The sequence below is a fragment of the Balaenoptera musculus genome, chromosome X, assembly GCF_009873245.2.
Source record: "Balaenoptera musculus isolate JJ_BM4_2016_0621 chromosome X, mBalMus1.pri.v3, whole genome shotgun sequence".
Classification (NCBI taxonomy): domain Eukaryota; kingdom Metazoa; phylum Chordata; class Mammalia; order Artiodactyla; family Balaenopteridae; genus Balaenoptera; species Balaenoptera musculus.
The window spans coordinates 38,597,084-38,608,870 of record NC_045806.1 but is presented as its reverse complement, the minus strand read 5'-3'; the positions used below and the strand labels follow the sequence as shown (position 1 = coordinate 38,608,870).

General features: G+C 41.8%; 1 protein-coding gene across 1 annotated transcript in view; it reads left to right on the top strand.

Annotated features, from left to right (window-relative positions):
- EFHC2 (EF-hand domain containing 2) overlaps window positions 1-11,787 on the top strand; it is a 178,059-nt gene that overhangs the window by 142,753 nt on the left and 23,519 nt on the right. Inside the window, 2 exon segments of the mRNA XM_036839265.1 lie at window positions 4,541-4,738; window positions 6,469-6,561. Of these exon segments, the coding sequence (XP_036695160.1) occupies window positions 4,541-4,738; window positions 6,469-6,561 (291 nt within the window).

Sequence of the window (11,787 nt, the reverse complement as noted above, 5' to 3'; positions counted from 1 at the left end):
TAGGGAGACGAAAGACCTGTATGCAGAAAACTATAAGACACTGATGAAAGAAATTAAAGATGATACAGACAGATGGAAAGATATACCATGTTCTTGGATTGGAAGAATCAACATTCTGAAAATGACTCTACTACCCAAAGCAATCTACAGATTCAATGCAATCCCTATCAAACTACCAATGGCATTTTTCACCAAAGTAGAACAAAAAATTTCACAATCTGTATGGAAACACAGAAGACCCCGAATAGCCAAAGCCATCTTGAGAAAGAAAAACGGAGCTGGAGGAATCAGGCTCCCTGACTTCAGACTATACTACAAAGCTACAGTAGTTAAGACAGTATGGTACTGGCACAAAAACAGAAATATAGATCAGTGGAACAACATAGAAAGCCCAGACATGAACCCACACACATATGGTCACCTTATCTTTGCTAAAGGAGGCAAGAATATACAATGGAGAAAAGACAGCCTCTTCAATAATTGGTGCTGGGAAAACTGGACAGCTACGTGTAAAAGAATGAAATTAATTAGAACACTCCCTAACACCATACACAAATATAAACCCAAAATGGATTAAAGACCTAAATGTAAGGCCAGACACTCTAAAACTCCTACAGGAAAACATAGGCAGAACACTCTATGACATACATCACAGCAAGATCCTTTTTGACCCACCTCCTAGAGAAATGGAAATAAAAACAAAAATAAACAAATAGGACCTAATGAAACTTCAAAGCTTTTGCACAGCAAAGGAAACCATAAACAAGACAAAAAGACAACCCTCAGAATGGGAGAAAATATTTGCAAATGAAGCAACTGACAAAGGATTCATCTCCAAAATATACAAGCAGCTCATGCAGCTCAATATCAAAAAAGCAAACAACCCAATCCAAAAATGGGCAGAAGACCTAAATAGACATTTCTCCAAAGAAGATATACAGATCACCAACAAACACATGAAAGGATGCTCAACATCACTAATCATTAGAGAAATGCAAATCAAAGCTGCAATGAGGTATCACCTCACACCGGTCAGAATGGCCATCATCAAAAAGTCTACAAACAATAAATGCTGGAGAAGGTGTGGAGAAAAGGGAACCCTCTTGCACTGTTGGTGGGAATGTAAATTGATACAGCCACTATGGAGAACAGTATGGAGGTTCCTTAAAAAACCAAAAATAGAACTACCATATGACCCAGCAATCCCACTACTGGGCATATACCCTGAGAAAACCATAATTCCAAAAGAGTCATGTACCACAATGTTCATTGCAGCTCTATTTACAATAGCCAGGATGTGGAAGCAACCTAAGTGTCCATCGGCAGCTGAATGGTTAAAGAAGATGTAGCGCATATATACAATGGAATATTACTCAGCCATAAAAAAGAAACAAAATTGAGTTATTTGTAGTGAGGTGGGTGGACCTAGAGACTGTCATACAGAGTGTAGTAAGTCAGAAAGAGAAAAACAAATACCGTATGCTAACACATATATGTGGAATCTAAGGAAAAAAAAAAAAAGGTCATGAAGAACCTAGTGGCAAGACGGGAATTAAGACACAGACCTACTAGAGAATGGACTTGAGGATATGGGGAGGGGAAAGGGTAAGCTGGGACAAAGTGAGAGAGTGGCATGGACATATATACACTACCAAACATAAAATAGATAGCTAGTGGGAAGCAGCCGCATAGCACAGGGAGATCAGCTCGGTGCTTTGTGACCACCTAGAGGGGTGGGATAGGGAGGGTGGGAGGGAGGGAGACGCAAGAGGGAAGAGATATGCGAACATATGTATATGTATAGCTGATTCACTTTGTTATACAGCAGAAACTAACACACCATTGTAAAGCAATTATACTCCAATAAAGTTGTTAAAAAAATAATAAAATTTTTTAAAAAACAACATGGAAAGCAGTGGAATACTGAGGTGTTTAAAACCCAGGCATGCAGAACCCAGCAGATATAAATTTTCACTGCAGTGAGGTCAGGATAATTTCAGTTTATCCAATGAAAAGGAAAATAAACTTTTTTTTTAAAACATCTTTATTGGAGTATAATTGCTTTACAATGGTGTGTTAGTTTCTGCTTTATAACAAAGTGAATCAGCTATGCATATATATATATCCCCATATCTCCTCCCTCCTGCGTCTCCCTCCCACCCTCCCTATCCCACCCCTCTAGAGGAAAATAAACTTTTATGACCTGGTGGGGCTAGAGCAGGTTTAGTTAAAGGTACGTGGTAAGTTTCTAGTTATTGCTGCAGACGCTCTTTTCCCTCGTCCTTGGGAGTGTGCCACTTCTTCTTCATGCCGTTTTCTACCCTCAAAAAGAAAAAGATTTCAAAGGGGTATTTTTCTGACGATAAAAGTAATATTTGATAATTATAAAAATTCAGAAAAAGCAGACATTTTATATATAGGTATAAAATCATTTTTATACCTATATATAAAGAAAGCTCAGCAATCAGGGATAATGCTATAGATGTTTTGGTATATATCCTTCCAGTCTTTTTTTCTGTGCATATATATGTCAATTTGTACCGGTATCTTTAGTTTCATTGGGATCATACTACATTTATCAACATAGCATGGATGTCTTTCATACCAATTAATACCAATCAGTCAACAGCCTACTTTTCATGGTTGCATAGTGTTCAATTCTGGGCATGTGTCGTGACTGATTATTCCATGACCAGTGTTTTAAATGAGCCGGGGACTTCCCTTGGTGTGGTTCCTCCGTGGTCACTTGGCTCTCTGTCAGAGATGGTTGGTGACTCAGGGTTTCTGAAATTACTTTCTCTTACTTATTTATGCGGGTTAGTGATAGCCCTCAAAGCACAGGTCATGGACGGGAAAGGGAATCGAGAGGTCTGTTAAAAAATCAGCTCAAAAGCCACTGCCTTCAGCTTTCCCTGAATGAGCCCCACTGCATGCGGTCACTCTTTCTTCTGTGTCCCAACAGAAGAGGGACAGAATAGTATGCAGGAGCATGGGCTCTGGAGCCAGACTGCAGGGGTTTGCATTCTGACATCATGACACTGGACATATTACTTCACATTTCTCTGCCTCAGTGTTCTCATCTGTAAAATGGGGCTAATACTAGTATCTACCTTCTGGGCCAGATGAGATGATCCATGCCAAAAGGACCCAGCAGCACAGGACCTGGCACATAGCAAGTACTCAACAAGTGGTGAGGGTTATTATTATTACTCAGTTCATTCAAGTGCCCCTCCCAGTTAGTAGCTAGGGAGCTCATCTGGATGCCTGGACAGCCCAAATAGATTATAGACTCTGAAAAGTTCAGATGCCAAAGTGACTACAGTGTTTTCCAGATAGTGAGCCCCCGGCCAACGTTACTGATTGATCGTCTAACCCAAACTGACTTGCTGCAATGGTGGGGTCCTCTTGGTTGAATTTGGCCTTCATTTCCCATTAAAAAAACAAAAGCAAAGCAAAACAAAACAAAAACCCCAGAGACCCTAATAAGTGGATGTAGGTGAAATACAGTTCCTTCAGGTAGGTCAACATCATAGCTGTGGGCTTTCCTACACTCTATCTAAGGAAATTCTTGACCAGAAGAACCTACAGATCTCTTAAATGATAGTGAAAATGACAAGAAATATTTAAAAGAACTAAAAACCATATTATTCCAAAAGACCAGTCTATAACAGAAGAAGAAATCAAATCTTGTATTCCCTCATTTATTTGGGATTCTTGGGAACTGAATTTTTTCCCAGTAAGTAGATTTTCTAGATGGTGGAAGCTTATTCATTTAACCACCATAACAGTTTGCATTTTAACCATTTTGATGTAATTCTTTCTAATGCCTGTTGCATGGTTTATGGCTTTCATATAGTGAATAGATTGAAAACATGTCAGCCAATTTGTTAAGCTTTGAGGCCTCATTGTGAATGTGTTGCTGTCATTTGTTTTTTTTTTGTTGTTGTTTGTTTGCTCTGCCAAATGATATCAGTGCCATTTGCCTTCTAAAGACTCAAACAACTGTACCTTTACACAGCTCTTTTCACTTTTCACTTTTTTCTCTCACTGGTAGGGTATGTCAGTTTTTACTTTTTACTACAGAAATGTGCATAATCGCTTTCCCCATCTCCAAAACACCTTTCTAACTTACTGATTTATAAGTTTTATACCCTGGGAAACCAGAACCCCAAGTCTGTTACTATTTTGTATACAGTAAGATTAATAGGTATTGAATGAAATCATGTATTTAGTCACAGGATTTTTGACCATTCGAGGACTTTAAGAATTTACTTCCTGGTTGTAGGCTGTTATGCGGTAGAAGTTTGACTCTGGGCAAAGTGCCATTTTATTTATAAGCTGTTGTGCTTATTGTTTTCCATTCTAGCACGAGTGCCTTCCTGTTGCTCATAGGTAGAGAAATTAAATTAAAGAAAAATAATAACCTGTCTCTAGGCAGTTGGTAAAGTTTTGTAAAATGGGATTTGGATATTTTTAATAGAAAGAAAGGTAAAATAGTCTTAGATATAATTTCTTGAGTGTTTTTCCATTTTCTTTACAGAGAAATAATGATGAGTCTAACTGTCGGGAAACTCACAGACTAAGAAGTTATAACCATTGCACGTCACTACCGGGTGCCTGAGGACCCCCGTCCAGATACGAATGTCCTCACTGCACAGGCCCATGAACAGCTCAAGAAAAATACTTGTGAGAATTTTGAAAGACTCATTGCTACCTGTGTATACCAAGATCGGGAAAAGTAAGCTTTTATTTTATTGATTCTAATAAATCATTTACGTTTCTGTGAACCTGACTAATGAAGGAATTTGTATTCTATCAAAAAGGGCAAAAAAGAAAATTGACATGTCTCCTCATACTCCACTATGTAGCAAAGCCACCTTAAATCATTTTTGGAGATTATCTGGGTACAGATATTTCATAGTGATGGATGGTGAGCTTTGCTTGTTGATGGAATAGGGGAGGCCCTGTATCTTCAAAAGAATAGGATTGCCCCTTTGCATTTTCTTTTAATTGGTCTCCAGAGGTTTTCAATTGAAACATAGTAAATCAATGTTAGAAGGTTTAATTCTGAGATGTCATCTCTTTACATTATTTTAGTGATAAGTGGGATTTATAAGTGTGACTTTTATAATACACAGAACAGGGGATTTGCAAGTAAACTTTCTATAGAATTTCTTTGAAATTATTTCTCCTTGAAGATAATGAAGCTCAGCATAATCTATTTCCAATACATTTATCGTGTTTGCATTGAGCTTTATTGAGTCACTGTTACAAACAACTGGAGCTCCATCTTAATATGTTTTGGTGTTCATCTTATCCACAGACTGATATAGTGAGGGGTGGGCGGAATACTCAACTGGAGTTAGAAAACCTTAGATCAAACTCTAGCCTCTGATTTTATTACTATAGACCACTGCCATCTCTTTTCCCCATGACCCCTTCCTTCATCCCCAAACCTGAAGTCTGCACCCAAGTGGCTACCTACATACCCTAAATATCTTTGAAGGTCCCATAGTTTATTTTAATTGTGAATATGTTTTTTTTCCCCTAATCCATAATACACCCTTGTTGAGTTGTTATAAAGATGGTATTTTTCCTTGAATCTTTAAGCTTCTCTGAGCCTCCTGGAGGATGCGTGGCCTGAGCTTTGCATGACCCGGGCCTTGCCTTCCACCCTAGTGGTACCCCTTCCCAGGGTGAGAATTGTGACCCTCCTTCACTAAAGGAACACCTCCTGGGAAAATGGGGCTGGTTGATCAGACAACTCTGAGGTTCTCCAGATCCAACAAGCTCCAATTCTAGACATAAACATTCTCTTATCATTTTATAACCTACTGCAAAGAAAGAAGCCCACTTTCTTTCCTGTTGGTTCTAATTTTGCCTGATGCCTGGAAGAACACTGTCTGAGTTAGAACATTGGACAAGCATCTCTGTGCCCTCAGCAGGCTGGGGAAAATGGCTGTTGGGCTGGTCTGGAGAAAAAATTGAGGTGAATGTTAAGGCCCCGGTTGGGGCTTCTAGGTTATAAGGTTTGGATCCAAGGAAAAGACTAGAAAAACACCCTCCAGTCATATAATACTTGTGTTGGAGGCTCTAGATGCCTGTCAGATTAAGAGATGTTTTCAAATATCAGAACCATTTTTGACTAGTGGTCAAGAATGCAGATCGATTACTTAGAGCAACACTCGTGGCTACAGCCTTAATAGGCTGTACTATCACCAACCAAGAATCTGAATCTTGATGGAAAGGCCTTTGTAAGGACAGAATCTAGTGACTTCTGAAATGGAAAAAAAAGTTGGTGAAATGCAGTATTACTGTTTTTCCTTACTGTGATTCCAGTACCAGTTTTCATACTTATTTCCAGGTGCATGCTTTTAGGACACATCTGTGTTTTCTTTCCTATAGAATGTAATTGTTACTCAAGAGACACAAAGTATATAAAAGCCCATTTACTTTGTTTTAATGCAGGGAAAAATTATTACCCAGCAAAGACATCAAAAGGCTGTGCAGGTCCTCCAGATTACCTTTGAATGATGATCTTCTGGGATCCTTACTCTCCAGGTAAGTGAGAACTCCACCCTCATGGGCAATGTCCTGCATATCTTTGTTTCGGAGACTGTTCCTGGTTTTACATCTACCTTTAATTGCCCTTGATTTACCCTTGACTGTTTTTATTTATTACCGATGACACATCTCCATTTAAGTGTTAAAAAGGAAAAATGAGTCATGATTTTGAATGTTAGAGAGCCTATTATGAATTATCATTTTATCTTTTTAACATTAAGATATACTTATATGCACACAGATTCCTGGGACAAAATGAAAATGTACAACCTCATTGGTTATGAGAGTCTTAGATGTAAAATTTAGGGCAGATTTTTCAAAGCAGTAGTTTCTAATGGCCACAGACATGCAGTAAGAGCACCTCGTGTTATTAGCACAGAGCTCTGTCCTGCTAGAACACTAGATGTAAAGTGCAGAGATTATGATGTTGCAAAAGGGAAGCACAGTCAACCGCTTTCTAAAACACCTCACTTCTTGTACTGAACCTGACTCTTGACTTCCTGGCACCACCCTCCTAGCCACCCAGACTCTGGTCATCTTTTATGCTTACCATGGCATGACTCCAGCCCCCCCTCTAACGTACTTATCTTGATAATTCTGACATTTGGGGCTGTGTTCTAGGCATTGTTATCATTGCTTTGAATACATTACCTCATTTACTTTGTGAGGACAGCTTGGTGAGGTCAGAGCTATTATCCTATCTTACAAGAGGATGCTGAGGTCTAGAGAGATAAAATTTTGCCTAAAGTCACATAGTCTAGAAAAAGAAGAGCTGTGACTTAACCCCTGAACCTTTAAAACGCACATCTTCTGCTTCTAACCATTTTGAATTATTGTCTACAACTAGCCAGTAGATCAGAATGTCTTGACAGGCCTACCTCCTTTCTACTACTTGCATCTACTCTCTCCCCTCCATTCCCGCCACCTTCACTCTTGTTCTGACCCACCTTTCTTCTTGACTGTTTCAGGGCTTCCACATTGGTCTTTCTTCCAACGGCCTCTAAATTTTTAAATCCATCTTTACATCTTGCAGCTAAGTACCTTCTAAGAGCAAGAATATCATAGTGTCACTCTTCTACTCTTGTACCATTTCTTTGTTCTCTAAGGAATGACCAAACTCCTTAGCTTAGAGCTCCTTCTCCCCCTTCTCCATTGTGGGGCTTAGGGTTGTCACTAGGGCATTATTCTCAAGCAGGGGCTGGAGTGGGGAGTCCTCATCTGAGACAAAAAAAGAAACAAAAGGAAGCAGACAAAACTAAATCCCATGTGGGAGAACTAGAGTCCAAGGTATCAGGAGGGGAATCAAGAAGAGGCCAATTCAGTTGGATGTGTGTATATGCATTGGATTGACCTAGGGTTATCTTCTAGACTATCAGCTCTATTTGCTTTCATTTGCTAGCAGCAGTATGAGGGATAAATAGGCCATCCCGGTGTAAAGGACCTGAGATGAAATAGGCAGGCTTAGGAGCCCGGTTTCTCCACAGTTGTCACATTCCCAAAGCTCCTCTTCTCATTCCCAACAGTCCAGCCAAATGGCTCATTTAGCATTTCACATGTATTCCTCCTGCATTCCCACTTTTTTGCCTTTTCTCTTGCTGTTTCTTCAGTAGGAACTAGCTTCCAATTTTCTTCACCCGCTGAAAGCTTGTTCTTTACGACCCGTTTCAAATAGCACCGTATCCATGAAGCCCTCTTGGATTTGCTTGGCTGGCAGTGATTATCTCCTCCTAAGGATTCTCACAGCACTATTTATGTTTCTTTTTTTTGTCTCTTACCTTGTAATGAAGACTTGTGACTAGACATTTGATCCACTTAGATACAGAGGCCTGCTTCTAACCTGTTTGATTTACTGCCTAAAAATAAGCAGTGGCTTGTCACATCTTGACAGTTTTACCCCTACCTTGTCTCCTATATTCTTTGAATCTACTTGCTAGCTGTGTAATCTTGTGTAAGATTTTTGACCTGCCTGAACCCCAGATTCCTTACCTCTAGAATGAGATAACACTACCTACTTCCTCACGGTTCTCAGGGTGACTTGAGATAACATACATAAATTCCCCAGTGCCATAGCACCTGGTACTAAGTACTGACTGGGGACTAGGAGAGGAGTTTCCATCAGGGACCATAGACCACACACTCTGACTTAGAAATGAACTGGAAGAGACCTGCGTCCTTCCACATAGAGGAAGCCTTGTTTTTAAACAGTCGAATCTGAATGCCTTTCACACATTAAGCTGTCTTCTAGTCAGGAAGCTGCGGATGTTTATTAGATTATCTCTTGATGGCCTCGAGGATGAGTTGTCCTGGAAAGTCCAGTAATGTGGGAGCCTGGCCTCCGGGGGACCTAGATGTTTCCTATCCAGCACTGAGGCCACCAAGTCGTCATCCTCTCATCCTCTCAGCAGACTGTTTTGTCTTTGCCTTGACGATTTGACATTAAAGGCAGAAAGACGATTCCCCAACTCGTTGCGAAGCCGGCTCAGTCTCAGATCACATCCGCCTCCGAGCCCGGCTTAGCTCCGAGGAGGTCATCCCTCTGAGCCGCTAAGCAGTCTAACTTTGCCTCTAATTGTGCACTGACCCTTCTCCACACTCAGGGGAAACTTCAGACTAATCAGATTAGAAAATGTCTCATTCCCATTCCCCTCTCCCTCCAATATGCCCTGCCACGATTTGGGTCACATGCTTGGTGTTTTGCATCATCTCCGCAGATTCCTTTCAAAGACTGCCCTAATTCCTAATGGGCCCATCAGCCTGCAGCTTACATTTATATTCTGCATTCTTATTGTTCCCCACAGACTCCACAGGGCTTTCCAGAGCCTTGACCAGACTCTCTTTCTACACAGCCCTCCTGTGGCACGCTAAGCCAGAGCCCCTCTGACGTCTGCAGTCTCCCGTGGGAGACAGGCCCGGAGTTTGTTGACTTGGTTCAGCACACACTCTGCCCAGGGGCAGTTTTACCTGCCTTGGGATGGAGCTGGGCAACTGTTGAGCAGCTGTAGAGCCCTGCTGCTGTGTGAATTCAGATCAGGAGACGAAAACCTATGTGGCTAAAGATTCGGATGATTTCTTTCACCCACTCCAGATTGTTACCTGTGAATTTCTCCTGACCCGACATGTGGGTACGAAGATTTCCCCTCTACTCCATTTCCATTTTTCTTGTGATTCAGTTAGGTCTTTTCCTTATGAGCACAAGTCCTGCTGGAATCAGCATTTCAAAATCTCTTCACATCTGGTTACCCAGCCCCTGTCAGTTTGTGCTGTGGTAGCTGGTATGAGGTCACTTTACTTGCCAAACGAAGTCAGAAGTCATTTCACTACTGCACAGAGCATCAGACTTAAATGTTCCATGTAGTGGTAGCTATTACCCATTCATAATAGGAGTGGCACTCTGTATTGACATAGTGCCTAGGGCCCTAGAATATTTTGTAAATCCTTGAGCACATTAAAAGGTACATTTTAGTTGACGGTAGGCATGATACCTCATTTCATGAGCGCAAACGTTGAGGTATAAGGAGGCTCTCTCACTCAAAGAGCTTGCTTCAGGCCTGAATGGCTCTCTAATGGAATTAAAACGACAGCTCGCTAAGATACCCTAAACCTTTGTTTCTGTCTGAGCTCCTAGGGGTAGGGACGGTATCTCATTCACCTTTGCAGTCCCAGAGACTTGTCCTGTGCTGGTACACTGGGCAGCCGGGAGAAACACATGGGCTTGATTTCTACCAGAGCTGCTTCTGAAGTCCAGCCCTACTGCCTTCTGCCCAGGTGATCCCTGTAAATGGAGTCAAGCCCTCTCCGCCTTCATTAGGGTATTAATATTTCCTCAGTACTAATAAGCAAGAAATCCTGGTTCTCAAACCATAAGCGGTAGCGAGTATTCTGAGGTCATTCCATACTGTGTTCCTGATGGGACTGGGGAGTAAAGAGGCAGCCTGCTCCCCTAATTGTAGCCTTCTGAATTGGGACTTGGAATAGCTGGAAATTCAAGTGCGACTCTTTCCCCAGCAGCTCTGCCCCAAGCTAGTCTTTTACAGCTGTCTTTGGGCTCCATGGAATGCCTTAGAACTGGCCTCCCAAGAGAGCTGGTGCCTCATCCAGAAATATCAGTTAAAATGGAAAAAGTTAACAGGGCTTTAAAATCATCTCATTATACTCTACCCAGCCTCTCCCTCTGCCCTCCTCCCAGAGGCATGGTTGGGGCTCAAGTGATTTCACCCAACAATACGTGGCAGTGAAGCTGAGGGGCAAGGGTTGAACCATGTGCTTGCTAATGTTGCAGAGTGTTTGGTGCACTGGGAAGTTTTCAGAGAGAAACCCTCTTCTGTCCCTCTCCTTCTCTCTCTCTCTCTCTCACACACACACACACACACACACAAACACACACAGCTGCTTTCTACCTTTTCAAATATAAGGTGATTTGGTCCCTAAGGAGATCTGTGCTGGGCTCACAACTGGAATTTAGAGGCCTGGCGATTTGAGATCACAGGAGTTAACTCATTGGCAACTTGGGCAGTGCCATCTTGCCGACTCCTAAGTTTTTGTGGCCAACCGGGTAGGGTGGCCTAGAGCTCCACTTTTTTTCCTTAAGTGTCTGGTCTTTAAGACTCTCACCAGGTGTTTCAGTGTGCACCCCTGGGTTTGTTGGGTAATGAACTGAAACCAAACACAACCAAGTGAGTCAAAAATGTGTCTTCACCACCCTCCCTCCCTTTCAGCCCTGTTCCTGCCGCCAGCCCGTTCCCCTAAGTTATGAGATGGCCTTTGCGGCAGAGGGGGACCTATGTTACTACTCTTCAGCAGAATACAGCTGCTGCGCCTATTACCTCCACAGATGGTGGAAATAAAGCAGATCAGGATTATTCCCCACAGCAAGGAGATGGATGGCTTCTGCGGTTTTCAAGCCATTCATCATTTTTGGGAGGGGGACCAGGAGCACCTGTCAAATGACACGTTAGACTCACTTCTTAGAACTCCCACCTAGCAAGGCATTGGGAAGCCTGCTTGGGGTTCATTATTATCTAGAGGAGAACCAGAGAAATTGCCTTCCCTCCCTCTTCTTCCACAAACATGTCCTTTAGTTTGTGTAGGGAAGGAAATGGTGGCTTGCCCAAGTATCAAAGGAAAAGAAGAATTTATGGAGGTTTTAGGAAAACACTTTAGCACTGTGAGCTGGGACTTTAAAGTAAGGAGGCTGACTTTTTAACAAGCATCGACGCACTTAAA